The 15,948-nt window shown below is 38.9% G+C and overlaps 1 protein-coding gene across 3 annotated transcripts; it reads left to right on the forward strand.

The window, feature by feature from the left end:
* The first annotated feature begins 118 nt into the window (after nucleotides 1-118).
* LOC115307518 (protein C12orf4 homolog) lies at nucleotides 119-15,509 on the forward strand. Of its 3 annotated transcripts, XM_029960207.1 has the most exons (13): nucleotides 119-135; nucleotides 442-510; nucleotides 1,061-1,260; nucleotides 1,532-1,677; nucleotides 2,787-2,968; nucleotides 4,175-4,274; nucleotides 4,370-4,491; nucleotides 6,736-6,842; nucleotides 8,428-8,625; nucleotides 11,029-11,157; nucleotides 12,205-12,273; nucleotides 13,305-13,507; nucleotides 15,460-15,509. In XM_029960207.1, exons 3-13 carry the CDS (start codon nucleotides 1,083-1,085, stop codon nucleotides 15,478-15,480), a joined length of 1,455 nt encoding a protein of 484 aa, XP_029816067.1. In that variant the 5' UTR covers nucleotides 119-135; nucleotides 442-510; nucleotides 1,061-1,082; the 3' UTR covers nucleotides 15,481-15,509. The 3 variants fall into 3 exon arrangements, with proteins under 3 accessions (XP_029816067.1, XP_029816016.1, XP_029816101.1); XM_029960156.1 differs by lacking the exon at nucleotides 119-135 and having other exon boundaries at nucleotides 377-510; XM_029960241.1 differs by lacking the exon at nucleotides 119-135 and having other exon boundaries at nucleotides 378-510; nucleotides 11,029-11,136.
* The last annotated feature ends 439 nt before the right edge of the window (nucleotides 15,510-15,948 follow it).

Genomic DNA, 15,948 nt, shown 5'->3' on the forward strand with positions numbered 1-15,948 from the left:
GCTCCGCTTTTTTTTTTTTTTTTTTTTCAGGAGCAGATTTGGGAAAGGGGGTTCGCCCCCGTCTGCCTCTCCGCCACCTCGTCACGCCCACCTCCTGTACCCCACTAAACCTCGGGGCACAGCAGAAAGACCTTGGTCAGGCTTGTGTTTCTCCCAGTGTTTTCCCTTTGAATCCAGCTCCTGGGAGGGCGGGGACACCGCCTGGCTTTAGCGTGGGGTTTATGTTTATGTATCTGACCTGTCTCATCTATTTCCAACACGTGGGTTTGTTCAGAGGAAAATCCGGCAAAAAAACCACAAACAACAAAACAACTAAACGCCAGAAACTGATCCCATGAATTCTACTTTTTTTTTTTTTTCCCCCTTTCTTTGTCTTCCCCTTGGGCCGTGGTTTTTAGCACTGGGGAGGTTTCATCCGAAGCAATGTGTCCGGCTTTGCAGGTAATGTCCAAAAAAGAGGGATGTGAATGAGCAGAGGAGCCCGAGAGGAGGGTAAAATTACCGACGCAGGTATGTTCTCCCATCCTGTATTTTCATTCTGTAGACAGCTCTCCTACATTTCTTTTGGATTTTCGTTTTTTTTAATACAGGTTACAGAATGACAAAATAAACTCTTAAAACTTATTGCAAACATCCGCTCTACTCCCCCCTAGCTGTGCCATCTGCTCAAAGGAGGAAAGAAGACCTTTGTGCACTGAGAAGGATTTCAGATTTTGAGACATCCATGGCAGAAGTTAGAGTGTTTCAGTTAGTTTTGTGTTTATGAGGATTCCCATCTGTCTTGGTTATGCCTTTAAGTCAGGAGACTTATGCTGTAATTTCTGAGAGTAATGGCCCAAATTCATATAGTGATATAATTTAGAAATACAAATTAGCACTTGGTGTTTTGGAAATGGATTTATGCCCCAGTTCCAGCTGTATATGTTTGGAAGTCAAAACTGAGGGGAGTATCTATGAAAATGTGGGGGATTAAGTTTTTGTGACAGAAGCTATAAATTATTAACAAAGCTATGTTTTTCTTATTTTAAAAGAACGTAATTCTTGTTATTTTCATTTCTAGTGCAGGAAATCACCTCAAGAAGATGAAGCCTAATAAAGGAAAGACTTACACTCGGGAGAGAGACTATGTGTACACATTCAGTGCTGGAAATGAACATTTTGTGCTCACTGTGCCTCTCAAATTCCCCGTGCAAGAGAATATCAGTCATTTGCACGGACGTCTGATGGTTCTGCACAACCTACCATGCTTTGTAGAAAATGGTATGAACCCATTTCTTGAATCAGCATCACATATCTTTGTCCACAATTGTCTTGCAACTTGCTTTAAGGAAAAAAAAAAAGGGTATTTTAGTAGAGCAGTGTTAAAAAAAGTTTTTTAAACAGCAAAACATCGAAGAAAATCACTGTCAGTGCAAACAAGTAAGGTGGCCAAGGAAAAGGTTTTCAGAAAAACTATTTATGTTTCCTAGATGATTACTGGTACTTCTATTGGTGTGTTTTGTTGATGGACCATTCTCTTCTTGTTGTACAGACCTGAAGCAATCTCTGAACAAGTTCATAAAAGAGGAAACTATAAAAGATTACGATAGAGAAGCTGAAGTGGCCCTGGAAGCAGTGAAATCAGGAAAAGTAGACATCAACCAGCTGGCAGATACTTGGGCTAAAGCTTATAAAGAGGTAAGATTAAGGCTGGAAAGTTAATATTCAGGACTTGTTTTGTGAGAGTGTGTGAGTACAGACAGAATCACAGTTGTGAAGAGGCAAAATTACAGTGAAATTCACTTTTACTGAGTAATTCGTGCAGTTTTTTGTGTGAAAGTGAGCATTAAGTCCTCATCCTACAAGTTCTGTGTCAGGGTTTTCTTGAATTTAGTAGATTCAAAAGATACAAAATGAGGAAGTAAAGGGCTAGTTCGTTTACCAGTTGATATTCAAACAAAAATAGGCATAAGGATTATAGTGCATTAGAATTAAAGCAAGAGTGGTGTTTTTAAATTAAATTAAAGTGGTACTCCTAAATCTCAGTAGTAGCAATGAAGGCTATAAAGAGAAAGTGTACAATGGAGTGCAACCTCTTAGCTCATTTTTTGAGTTCATGTGACTCTTACATTATTTAGGAATGATGAGGATTTAGCTGGAATAAGGATTCCAGTTTTGCATGTGATCTTCAAAATAGTGGAATGGGAAAGAACTGGAGGGGTCCTAGTGAAGGCAAAAAAAGAGTTGACAGAAACTGCAGTATTTGGGGAGAAGTTTGTAGGAATTGAGTTTGCTTCTCATGGAATATAGAAAAATGTTGGGAAAAATTTCATAAAGAGCTTGCAAAACTGGCACTTTTGGGCCAGTCTTTGTTCAATAAAAGTAGCTTTTCTGAAATCACTGTTGTTGATCAAATTCTTAGTGACATCAGAGGTTAGTCATCCTTGATAGTAAAGCATTTTTATTTGCATAGCTGGTATTTTGGTCCTTATCTAAAATTCATCAGTTGCAGATACTGTGGACATTGCTGTTCTTTCCAAGTTGGTGTTGTGTGAAAATTCTTAAGTCCTCCCTGTAGTGCAAACCTTAGTGATTCTGCCTTCAGTTGCTTTGAACAAGAAAGAATATGGGAAAGGAGAAAATTTAAATCTAAAGTAGAAAGTTTAAATTAGGAGAGATGACGTACGTATGGTAAAAGCTGTGTGTGTGCCCACTTGGTTTTGCCCCACCATTGTGAGGGATCCTTGTATGTCCTAAAAGGTACCATGTGCTTTAAAATCTCTTTAAAATCTCTTTAAAATTCTTAGACAACGTTAGAACATGCCAGACCTGAAGAAACCAGCTGGGATGAAGATTTTGCAGATGTTTATCATGATCTGATACATTCTCCAGCTTCTGAAATGCTGTTAAACCTGGAGCACAATTATTTCGTCAGCATCTCGGAATTAATAAGTGAAAGGGATGTGGAACTGAAAAAACTACGGGAAAGGTATTCCTTTTTGTGTTTTTTATGTTTTCTTCTCTCTTATTGCATGTCACTGGGTGTATAAACTTTTAGGACAATGCATCAACTTGTATTTGTTTTGTGTAAACACTAAGTACGAGAGCATTTAGTGACAGGAGAAGGGAGAATGGATTCAAACTGACAGAGAGGAGGTTTAGATTGGATATTAGGAAGAAATTCTTCCCTGGGAGGGTGGGGAGGCCCTGGCACAGGTTGCCCAGAGAAGCTGTGGCTGCCCCATCCCTGGAAGTGTCCAAGGCCAGATTGGACAGGGCTTGGAGCAACCTGGGCTAGTGGAACATGTCCCTTCCCATGACAAGGGTATTGGAAAGAGATATCTTTAAGGTCTCTTCCAACCCACACCATTCTGTGATTCCATGATTCATGAGGGACAGCTGTCTTATATTACTTTGATGGCCTTAGCTTTTATTATTTTCAATGACTGAGGAGAATATAAGTTTTGATTTCTGTTGTTCTAACCACCTTAAAAGTGTTAAAGGGCTTAAGATATAAAGAATATGAAAAGATAAGCAAAAGACTTGAGGCAGCTATAAATCAGAAACTGTTGAATTTGAATCCCAAGTTCTGGAATAAGTTTGGATAGCTGCAGGTGACTTTTTTGTCCACAAGAGGGAACACAGACAGTGTTTTTCTTTTCCTGCCAGAATACTCTGAGTAGGTGTGTTTGAGCGTTCTGAGTGGCAATACTGCTCTTGAACTGTGAGTGTTCAAGCTCACATTATACAGTGCACATCTGTTCATATGGTTTCTCTGAGACTGAATTGTACATATTTCTAATTTGGGTTTAAATGTTGCCAGTAACGGGTTTGTAAACTTTATTGCTGCTTATTGGCTCTTCTCAAATGTGAAGGAGCAGTAATGTTTTAGAGATCAGGTGTGATGCAGCTGTGTATTGACTCTGATGGAATTTATCAGATCTATTTGTCATAACCAGAAAACTCCCTATTCTGGTGGCAGCTGAGAGTGTCCCAAATGAGTCTAGGTTGTTGTTTTGTTGACACAGGAGCTGACTTGGAATCCCTGATCCTTAACTCTAATTTGTTTTGTGGATATCCATTGCTAAATCTGGGAGTGATGTAACTATTCACTCTACCACTACTACTCCTCTTATCACAGCAAAGGGTGTTCTTCTGCCAGGTTTTTGAAGTCTGTGTTTCTCAACTCTTTCAGACAAGGAGCAGAAATGGATAAGGTGATGCAGGAGCTTGGGAAATCACTGACTGACCAGGATGTGAATTCCTTAGCAGCTCAGCATTTTGAATCCCAGCAGGTAAACTGAGGTCCAGTCAACTAAAACACATCATACACATAAATGTCTTAAAAAGAAAACCCAAACCACTCAAACTATCACTGTTGTCTTGTCAGGATTTGGAGAACAAGTGGGCTAATGAATTAAAACAGACTACTGCTATCCAGAAACAGGAATATCAGGAATGGGTGATAAAGCTTCATCAGGACCTAAAGAATCCCAACAACAGCTCAATTGGGTATTTAATTCCTCTGTGATCCTTACTTCCACCTGTAATAGTTCAAAGGACTTGCATTTATGTAATCTTTTAAATAGAATAATATAATCCTATTAGGGTCGTTATAATATCTGTATAAACATTGAAATAGGGTAATCAAAGCAAATCAAAGGCAAATAAACCACCATAATTAAATGTCTGTATTATTAGGAGTTTCTTCATTATGTAATGCTATAACCTTTCAGTATCAGAAAGTGTTCTACTGCACTGATATACAACTTTAGCTGAATGGAATTTCCTCCTATTTTGCCTTTATTTCCTATGTCTGTCTTTAACACTGTTTCACAAGACTTTTTGTTATCAGTTAAGGATGTTCTGCAGAATAATGGTGACTCGATACCATAATAATAGTTATAATGGTAACAATATCACACTTTTGGAATTAATAAGCCACTTGATGTGTACATCACTGGGCAGCTAAAAAAATGGCATTTTTTAGTGTGAACATTTATGGAGAGAGTGGATTGAAAAGCTTTCTGTTTGAGAAAATAGCAGGGAAATTAGAATTTGTAAGTGGTGGGGGGGATCCTTAGTCTTTATCACTAGTAACCACCACCTTTGCTACTAACAGGAAAACAGAAGGAGTAAAACCTGATACTTTCTTATCCCTCATGTTGGTAGAAGAGCCAGTCTGATGGTGGACACAGTAAAGAATTTATGGGAAACACCACCTTTGAACAAAGAGGCTACCAGGGATAGGAGGAGACAGGATGGATTGTAATGCATGAAACACTTCACTTTCCCATAAGTGTTTCCTTTTGGGATAAGGAAACTGAACATATAGAGCATGAGGGAAGAGAGAGAGGAGGGCAAAGATGTTGGAAGATCGTGCTGTATGTTTAGCTTTCTCACTACTTCCCTCAGGATATTTTTTTTTTTTGTCTGTGAATTCATGTTTTGGAAGTTCTTGTGCAGTTCTGAGGTTAGTCCCAGAATGTCCTAGGACTTCACAGCTCACAAGCAGTTTGGCCACATTCTAATCCAGCGATTCCAATCCCTGCAGACTGTGCAGGCTCTAAGCCCAATCCTCAAATATTTTTCCACAGAATTTTCATGTTGACTCTGTTGATTTATTTCCATGAGGCTCTAAAGATAATGAAATTGCAAAGGCTGTTCGTCCTTGACAGTGTGAACCTCTTTCCAGGTTCTGGCCTTCTTATTTTACTGCTGTAAAATAAGACCAGAGTGAAGTTGCTTGGAGCTGAAAGCTAGAACTGGAATGCTGGAATTCCAGAGAGACAGTGAGGATGTCTCAGCTTCATAATTTTGGGTGTTTATTGTAGATGTGAAGTGATGGTGTTTTAATCATTGCACCCTCATGCAGTGGCAGAAAGGGGGATCTCTCTGCTTGTGTTCAGTCTTAAAAACTATAGGTCCTTAATGCATTTGAAAATAATGCAGAGGAAGTCTGTAACAGATCAACTAGAAGGTTAAAGAGAGAGAGAGATGTGTGTGTGTTACACACATGTAGACATAAAAGAGAGATATGCACATATTTATGCATTATTATATTGCTTGTATGTGTGTATATGTATTTATCAGTGGTATATTTCAGTCCTGTTTCATCACTAGGCATTTGCAATGTTTATAAAACACCTTTGTAAGTTTATAAAACACCTTTGGAGATGAGGCACTTTGAAAACAGAGAGAAACATTTCATTGATGCAGACTCAAATTGGAGAGATGTTCATGTTGTTTCACGCAGCATCAGCAGCACTTATTGCATCACTAACAGACAGCTGAACTTATGGAAAAAATTGAAACTGATATCTGAAAAATTTCCTTGTAGGTTGAACACTGTGGAACATTTGATAAGGCTTTTTTTAACCTCCAATTTTGTGCAGGGAGAAAAAAGAAATGCTTTATCTGATAACTTCATAAATAAGTTTGCTATTATAAATAGGCTGAGAAGATTTTTTTTTTCCTTTTATTCCTGCATTCTTATTTTGTTATAAAACTTATTTTTATTTCTCAATCTTGGAATGCTTTACAAATAAGCCAAATCATGTAAATCTAACAGTGGAGTCTACTCTCCCTGCTGCCAGGAAGGTAAAAAAGCCCCAGATTAGTGGAGTTCATAGAGGTTTAGTGTCCTGGTTTCTAGAGACCAGCTGAGAAAACTTTAGGTAACTTTCACAGAGTTGTTGGTCTTGAACAAAAAATTAAGGATAAACCTCTCATTATGTATGTTTCTCATGATTTTAGTGATGAAATTAAGGTTCAGCCCAGTCAACTGAGAGAATCTGTGGAAGGAAATGGAAGAATTTATGAAGAACAAAGGTTGTTAGAAGAAAGCTTTACTATTCACTTAGGTAAGTGGAGTAAACTGACCCCAAAACCAAACATAAGAGGTGCTTATAAATAATGGATCTAAGCCATGTATTGTTTGCAGTATTTAACTGTCAATGTATATAATGTACAATTTGTTTTGTATTTGTTCTTTACTTGTGTAAAAGAATAGGATGGTTATAAACTGTATCAAGCATTATCTAGCTATCTAAAATGTACTTCATGGAAGACATCTCTAAAAGTAAGGTTTTATCCACTTTAGCAAAGTGACTCATGTAGAAAAGCACAGTAACATCAAAACCCGTAGTGTTTAAAAATGATATTTTAACTTTTCTCGGTAAGAAAACGTGGTTATCAAACTCAGTTCTCATGCTCAGTTAACAGAAGAATAGGTACTTAAAATTTGCATTTTTTGTTTGTGCAGTAGAGACTTCTTGTGTTGTTTTGACCTTGTTATGTGGCTTAAAAAATCACCAGCAAAGGCATCAGCCAAAGCAGTTTTAATATAAATTTGCAAAGGAGCAAAAAGGTTCAAAGGCAAGGTTCACTCTGTTGCTTACTATAGAGATAAAGCACACAAAGGAAAACTGGATTGTAATCAATCTAAAGTGATGTAGGCAGAGATAGGCAGTGACAATCCTCCAAGTGTCTCAAACCTCAGAGGTTGCCAGCTCTGAGAAGCTTCTCTATAAGAGGAAGATGCCAGTGCATCCTGCTGGGGTCCAGGAGAGCTCAAAGACATCCCTTAGAACCGCTGTCCATAGCAGTCATAAGATGATTGGCTTTAGTCATCTGTAAAATTTTCATCCTCAGGTCGGTAATTACTGGAGTTTCCAAACCAACTGGGAATTGTTTCCAAAACTCCAGCAGCAATGGTACCGTTCCCCTCAGGCCATGGTTCAGGTAGAGAATGTTTCAAGGCCGTCAGGGGATGTCCGATGATCACTGCTCTTGTCCTTCACCTCCATGCAGCTCCCACTTTAGCAAGACTTCCTAGGATGGTCAAGGGATGCCTCACCTTTACACTCATTACACAAACACCAAGGCCCGCCGGGAATTCCTGAGGCTGTAGAGTGGTTCTAAGGAAGGGGGGAGAGGATACACCACCACACACAAGTAATTGAATCCATAGCCTTACAATATTCCTCAGGAAGAATTTCTTCATGAAAAGGGTGGTCAAGCACTGGAATGGGCTGCCCAGGGAGGTGGGAAGTCCCCAGTTTGGAGATGTTAAAGGAAAGACTGGATGTGGCACTCTGGCCTAGTTGACAAGGTGGTGGTTGGTCAAAGGACTTGATGGTCTCGGAGGTCTTTTCCAACCTAAATGATTCTGTAATAGGGAACAAAGCTCATTTCAGGAGTGAACAAGCCTTGCTTTGTGACAGCATGTGAAAATACTTTACTTTGAAAATACCCTTTGCAAACTGCTGATACGTCTGTGAAACTGAATACAGGGTTAAGAACTTCTTTTGAGTGGTGTTGGTTTATAACTCCCTCACAGATCTTTTTCAACAAAACTTAGGGGAGCGCTTTGATCTCTTGCATTTTAATCACAATCCTGAGGTTTGTCTTGTACTGTGTGTGTTGAGCTGTGTGTGTTCTGGGCAGGAGCTCAGTTGAAGACCATGCACAACTTGAGGTTGCTGAGAGCTGATATGTTGGATTTCTGCAAACACAAGCGCAACCATCGAAGCGGAGTGAAGCTTCACAGGCTTCAAACTGCAATGTCTCTCTATTCAACTTCTCTTTGTGGCATGGTTTTGCTGGTGGACAACAGGATCAGTTCATACAGTGGGATCAAAAGAGGTGAGATTTCCCGGGGGCGTGTCATTTAAATTCTTGCTGTCTTCTCCCACAAAAAAAATAGTCCTTGTAATATTAAAATTTAGTGGAGACCCTAATGTAAAATTTAACTTTCGTGGAGACCTTAGTGTTTTGGATATGGCCTTGCAAAAGGGTAACAAATGCAAAAAGAGACATGGGTAAGGGTGGAGGACAGTGTTGTGCTGTTACCCCTCTCATCTCTTGCCTAGGTTTTGTGTTTGAGTGAGGAACATGCTGGAGAGGACATTTCAATGTTGATTTTGCTGCCTTAGACTGACTTTTTATAGGGGCTTCTCACTCTCTAATATCAGATTAGCACGCTGAAACCTGTTTGCAAAAATGAAAAGGGAGTATGCTAAAGTGATAAGTAAATGTATAAAAATGCTTTTGATAGCACGAATTCCATTAAAAATGAACAACAGGAATATTACTTCCAGGTCTATTCCTGGAAAGTTTGATTAGTAGCATTGATTGAAGTCTTTTGAGGAACTGGACACTATGATGAAGGTGTTTTCTATCAAGGTTAACCAACTGAAGGTGTGTTTGTTCCTGTTCTGATTTTGGTCACCAGGACTTTCTGTGAATCACATTACTGACCTTCCCACCTTGGTCTGGAAGTTCAATTCCAAAATATTCGCACTTGGAATGTCTTTTTTATGACTGGAACCACTATTACTTGTCATTATTCCAGCATACCATAAAAAAATATACTTTGGAGGTTGATATTCCCTGGAAACAGTGTGGAATCAGGCTTGTAGGAAGACAGAAAGGGAAGTGTACCAGTAAAAATTGCAGTTGCATTTGTGCTGTTTATGGTTCCCAAGCTGTTTAATTGTAACAGTATTATTTCATACTTACTTGCAGTTACTTTTTCAACTGCTTAAATATTTAAATGAATAACACAAGCAGAAGATATGTTTTTATGCTAAATTTTAGGTGATAAGACAGACATTTAGGTAATAACTTTTAAAAACAAAATTGCGTTTCCCAGCCACCAAGGAGATCCTGCAGCCACAGTAAAGGAGGAAGATATGGACCAAATCACAACCTGTAAAATATAATCCTCAATAAGTTTGGATTTCTTTGGCTTCTGAAAGGACTCTCTCAAACCTCTGAGAATGGTTTCTTTATATACTTTATGCCTTGCCTACCTCAAGTGTTTTATTAGAGCTTTTTAAGGCTACTGTGGCTCATGCTTGGAGTAGTTGTAGTGCACCCAGACAAATTATGAATTAAAATTAAAGTTAAGTACAATTTATTTGCTTTCAGCTGATGTCTTCTAGCCTTATTTTACTTTGATGCACACAGAAAACACACTCTTTTGGAGTATCAGCTTTTTTTCTCCCTTGGTTTTAGACACCAGAATTTAATAAAGCCTTTTGAAAATAGTTTTTAAGATGGAGATGTCATGCAAAAAGATAAGATACATTAAGATTTTTCTGTCTACTCTGCCTGTTCTTGTCACTGCCTGTTCATAGGAATATATGGTGCTCTCCAGACAGGCAGAGCACATTAAGAAATTAAAGGAGGATTAGAGCAGGTACTCCAAAATGGGAAGTAAGTAGGAATTGCTTAGTTTTTGTGATGGAGATTTCATGTAAAAAGATGAAACTCTTTGCTGAAGACTTGTTTTGGCTCCTATTGACTTCCTTGGCAAGACAACTGGACATTGGCATAAGGAGTTTAGAATACCAGTCACATTGTGATCCTAATTATCAGTATAATATTTCCAAATCTGATGTAATACCTTCTTTATCAGGAAAAGGAACTCACAGCTCTATTTAGCTGATGACACTTTTCTTTAGCTTTCAAGATCTGTGTTTTGAGAACTGAAAGGAAAGAACTGTAATTCCAGTTTTCCAGATGCACTGTTTAAGAATTTCATTAATAGCTCTCATTTTTCAAAACAAACTGGAATGTTATTGTTACTGTAGGAAGCATCTATTATATATGTTTTAACAAAGTATCACGGATTGAAAGACTGTTAGTAACAAGGCATCATTTTTAAAGCACAATTACATTTAATGCTCATATTATTGCTGTTATTTTGGGGGTTTTTTTGGTTTTTTGTTTTTTTTTTTTTTTGCTCTGGCTGGTTTTGTTTAAAGAGCAGCAACACTCAAAGTTGGTTTGGTTTGGTCCTTTGGTTTTGTTTTGTTTTTTTTTCCCCCGAGCATTTAATTTATTTCAAAAAATATTTTGTTCCTCTCCGAATTTGTTTTAGAAATTGAAAGGGGGTGCAGCAATTGCAAAAACATGCAATTGTCTGCTTTTGAGGGGGTTGACTTTGTAGCTTTGTACCCTTACTTGAACAGTGGAGTAGAATTATGTAATGGTACTGAGCACAACCCGATGACGCGGATCATAATCTTATTTTTTTCCTAGATTTTGCAACTGTTTGCCAAGAATGCACGGATTTCCACTTTCCTGGAATTCAAGAACAGCTTGAAATTGTCCAGAAAGTTGTACTTAAGGCCCGAGCACAGCGCAGCAGTAAGTCAAAAAGGCACCATGGTTAGTGACAACCAAAATTACTTTCCTTGGAATAGAACAGTGGGCAGCTGGATGTTTGTGGGCAGGAGCAAGTTGATTCCACTCTTCTGCAGTTACCTCAGCTATAAAATCGGGATGTTTGGGTTTAGCAATAAACCCTGAGACTTCTGCACGAAATTCTCTTTTCATAAAAGTCTCTCTTTGCTGCCATAACAGATATAATTTTACTAAAACCCAACATATAAGTCCTTAGGTTCTGGTCACATTTTAACAGCCTGGGAAGTGTATCAGGCCATCCTGCTTTCCTCTGCAGTTTAAACTGCCTGTAGCAACACAGACTTCATCTGTGGTTACATTTTATTTCTGTTTAAATTTAAATCTTTAAAAATAGCAGGAGAGGAGTTATGACTTTTTCCCCTTCCTTTAAAGTGAATGCTAAAAATTGAATAATGAATTGACTAAATGTGTGTACCTTTTAGTGCTGACCAGATCTTTGTGAATGGTTTCCTTTGCAGTTGTATTTACAAATGGCTATGAAATGTTCTGACCACGTGGTGTTTGTACATCCCAAAACTTTGTTTTTTCTTGCAAAGAGCTACCTGTGTGATTTAAATATGTCAGGAATGTGAAAAAAATTCACAGGAGTACATAGAAAACCAGGTTTTCTTGGGAATATTGCATTATTCTTGGAAATATTGCTGTGGTCTTGAGGGAAATAGTGAAAACTGTTTTTATTTGTTAAATTTGTTACATCATTTAAAGTGTAATAGGTGCTATGTAGTTGTGGAGGCAGTTTGGAAAGTTCAGTATCATGTATGAGGAACTGTGTTTTGTTTTTTCCAAATGAAGAGATATCATAGAATGTGATGAGAAAGTCGATAATTTGAGGTAGGATTCAGTTTGGTGTGTCTTGAAGGCAACAAAAACACTTCTGTCCATCCTCCTTCTTTTGGTGGACTTTTGTGGTAAAAGTTCAAGCCAAATATCATCTTAGTACATCAAACTTTCGTGCTAAAATGTGATTAATAGAGGACCTGTTTAATGTTTCTGCTGTGTGTTTACATACAGAAAACAAAATGAGTGGAAATGAAGATAAATTAAAGAATATTGAACGAAACCAGTCCAATATTTTGCCGGGTGAGTTGTGTCGCAGTGACCCCCCACTTCTTGAAGCAAGTTGTGTTCTGTACATGCACATTTTTAGCTCTAAAGTCAGAACATAAATTACAAACTAAACCCAAGTTGACCTCAATCAGAGGAGAAGGATGTTCTTGTGGCTAAGGCAGAGAACTGGGTGTCAGGACATCTGGTTTCTATTCCCAGCTTTGCCATTGCATCATATGACTTGGGGCAAATCACTTCTCTTTGCCTAAAATTTCTTTTCAGAATTTGAGGGTGAAAAAAAAAAGATCTCTGAGCGTCTTGGGGAAAAGATGAAACTGAAATGCCAGCAGCTAATTTTATTTTTTAAAATAACTGGGTGTACATCACTGTTGTGATGCAGAAAAGCACTTCAGGATATGTTTTTTTAACTTGGGAATGGAGAAATCCATTCACCTCAGAGAAAGTATCTATATCCTGATGTTTAGTAATGAAAACTACTGTGGAGCTTGAAGATGAATACATGGTTGTTTGCAAACAACTCTGCAACTCATCTTCTCATTCTTATGAATTATTTTGAATTCTAATGATCACTGATACCTTTGTCTTCCAGTACCATATCTCAGCTGTTACGTAACCCACTATCTGTTTCCACATCCTTTATTTGAACCCATCCATTTTTGGTATTTCCTCCTCCCACATCTGTCTGCAATTCAGTGCTTGCATTGTGTATTTTGAGTATTACACCTCCTCTGTGTTTGTTTTGCTGCTTCGTACTATATATAGATCATATCCGCCTGTGCTGGCACTGTTGTGTTATTACACCACATGTCCATGATGCCAGTGGAACCCATCAAAGCAGGAAAATGAGTGTAGGATGAATGTAAAACAGTGATATTCCAAGAGATCACTCGGTTCCTAACCTCTTTTTTTTAATCTCCTTGTTCCCATCTCTGCTGTATATTTCTATTTGACTTTTATCTTGAATGACCCCGTCCTTACACTGCCTAACAAGGGGATTTCATGCAGATCACCACCATGAGATCTTGGTTTATGTTATTCTGCAGGAGAATTCTACATCACACGCCATTCCAATCTGTCTGAAATCCATGTTGCTTTTCACCTGTGCGTGGATGACAACGTGAGGTCTGTTAATGTGACTGCTCGGGATCCTGCAATCATGGGGCTCAGGAACATCCTCAAAGTCTGCTGCACACATGACATCACCACTATCAGCATTCCTCTCCTGCTGGTGCATGAAATGTCAGAAGTAAGTCAGTGGAAAGGTTTGGTTTGGTTTTATATCCTTGGGTGCGACCGAAGTGATTTTTGCAAAGGGCGAGTTTCGCGCTGGTTTAAGCCAAATGGGGATGGTCTATCTCAGTCACATGCCATTGTCCTGGCACTTGGATCTATGTGGTGACCCAAGTAAAGGAACTGAACCAATTAAAAACATTTCAGCCAGCTATATCACTTGGAGTTGTTATTCCCACCCCTCATTTTGGACACTTCACTTCCTGGATCCAGCTCGTCGCACGGTTGTACGAGTATTAATGAAAGGTGGAGTCTTGTGGCAACAGCTCTTGCTTAGGAACTGTACCTTCAGACTTGCTGATGCAGCAGTGATACCAGATCCCCAGTTTTCACTATCATTAGCTATAAAACCTGAAAACTAAGTTTTAGGAGCTGCAGATCTAGCAAAGCTCAGCTTAGAGTTCTGTATTCCTAAACAGCGCTCTGTAGCACCTCAGCCCTGCACAACAGCAACCAAATTTCACCTTTACTTTTAACTCCCTCCTTCTTCACTGTCTAATCAATATCATCCTTAAATTTTGTCCCTTTTTCCTCTAAGTCCTCCCAGATACCAGCTGGGCAAGAGGCAGTATATTGCCGAGGCTCTTTGTGTTCTTACCTACTAGGCTGAGTTCTGTCTTATTTTCTTTAGTGGGATTCTGATGTGGAGCTTACCTCTCAGTCAGTAAGTTTTCACAGTGCACAGTAATTTAAAACTGTTGGCAACCTCTTTTCTCTGTCACACCTGGCTCAGAAGACGCCAGCAGAGAAGAAAAGGGGGTGGGAAGGCAGGGAGAGAAGTGATGGACAGGCAGCACAGCCATATCCTTAAGAGGTGGAATGTCTATAAACCTAAAGAAATGAGGAAAAAAAAGATAATTTTGCCATCCATGCCAGGGTATCAATGGTAATTATAGTCGGTTGTAGGTTTTTTTTAAATAATCCTTTGATTTTTTCACTTGTAATTTCAGTATTATCTTTACCTCTTGGGAAGTGCCTGAGTCACAGCAAGGTAAAGGCTCATGAGAGGATTCCCTTAAACAGTGACTGGTTTTGTAACAGAATTTGACTGGACCACAGTGTAGAAGTGGCCCCCCTTTTGCAGGATCAGGGTCAATTATGAAAAAGCAAGCAATGCAAAAGGTAAAAATGTTGGAAAGTGAAGCTTCTAAAGGATATACTACCATACAGAAAAGCAGACTTTTAGGAACAGATGGAATTAGTTCTGAAATTTGTATCAAGTCCTTTGTTTTGGGCACAAATGCAAGTAATCAACATGCAGGGTAGGAGTGTGGGTCACTCATGGGACCCAGTTGCTGTGTTTCACAAATTAATTTACCTTTTTCTTAGCCAAGTTGCCATCTGATTATATTCTTCTTCTCTTCTTTTGTTTTATTTAAACTTTGTTAGTTTTAGCTTTCATTTGCATATCTGTATTTTAATATACAAATAAAGCAGAAGACCAAGTGTTCATCATGTCTTGAGAATGTGTGAAACTGAAGATTAATCTTCTTGTCTAGTGCAGGATTCTTTAAAGGTCCTGATAAAACAATTTGTGTTTTATATGAAGTTGTAAGTCTTTGCAGAATAAGCAGAAAGTGACATATATGATAAGCATATGTTTAGGCAAAACTACCCTGTGTGACTTGCATTGGCAGCATTGCTTATTACAGTGCTTTGCAGCTGGCTGACCTCATTTGAAACATGCAAATATGTGACTTCTTGGTGAAGGAGAAGTGAATAATGACAGGTTTCTGAAAGCTCAACCTGAACTCTGTGCCTTTAGCGGCCCCAGTTCTGAATCTGCGTTTGCCACCTACATAAAAACATTTTTGTAAAGTGGTTAACCAGGAGCCCAGCTGCAGAGATGTTTCACCCTGACAGGCATTCATTAGGAGTGTTCTCTGTGCTTTCTTTTATGGTTGGAAGGTTGTAACCTCAGAGAAGTGATCGCAGAATCACAGAACGGCCTGGGTTGGAAGGGACCTTCAAGATCATCCAGTTCCAGCTTCCTGCTGTGGACAGAGACACCTTCCTCTAGACAAGATTGCTCAGGGCCCCATCCAACCTGGCCTTGAACACTTCCAGAGATGGACACTGTTTCTCTCTGATCACTGTTTATGGCTGGGCTTCGTGAACGAAGATTTGGAAAAGGCTCTATCCACATTTGTTACAAGCACGCTGGTGGCTAAAAAGGCCAATATGAGATAGACACATCCGATTGCAAAAGGCACAGCAGAAAGACTCCTTAGGTGGTAAATTCTGCAAGACACGATTTTTTCTGCATTGTCTTTTCTCCTTGATGGTGATCCTGTGTGCGTTCTCAAAGGAAGCAGCAGCGTTATGGACTGTGTGTCTCCAGGTCTCCTGATTGGAGGCCAGAGTAGACCAGTTATGTTGATCAATATGGCCAAGGCT

Source organism: Manacus vitellinus, unplaced genomic scaffold (genome assembly GCF_001715985.3).
Source record: "Manacus vitellinus isolate BGI_N305 unplaced genomic scaffold, ASM171598v3 ctg7180002426423_pilon, whole genome shotgun sequence".
NCBI lineage: Eukaryota > Metazoa > Chordata > Aves > Passeriformes > Pipridae > Manacus > Manacus vitellinus.

Coding starts and splice junctions, on each gene's coding strand:
- LOC115307518 (XM_029960207.1), top strand. CDS start 1,083: ATGAAGCCTAATAAAGGAAAGACTTACACTCGGGAGAGAGACTATGTG. Junction 2,969..4,174: donor CTGAAAAAACTACGGGAAAG/GTATTCCTTTTT, acceptor CAACTCTTTCAG/ACAAGGAGCAGAAATGGATA. Junction 4,275..4,369: donor AGCATTTTGAATCCCAGCAG/GTAAACTGAGGT, acceptor TTGTCTTGTCAG/GATTTGGAGAACAAGTGGGC.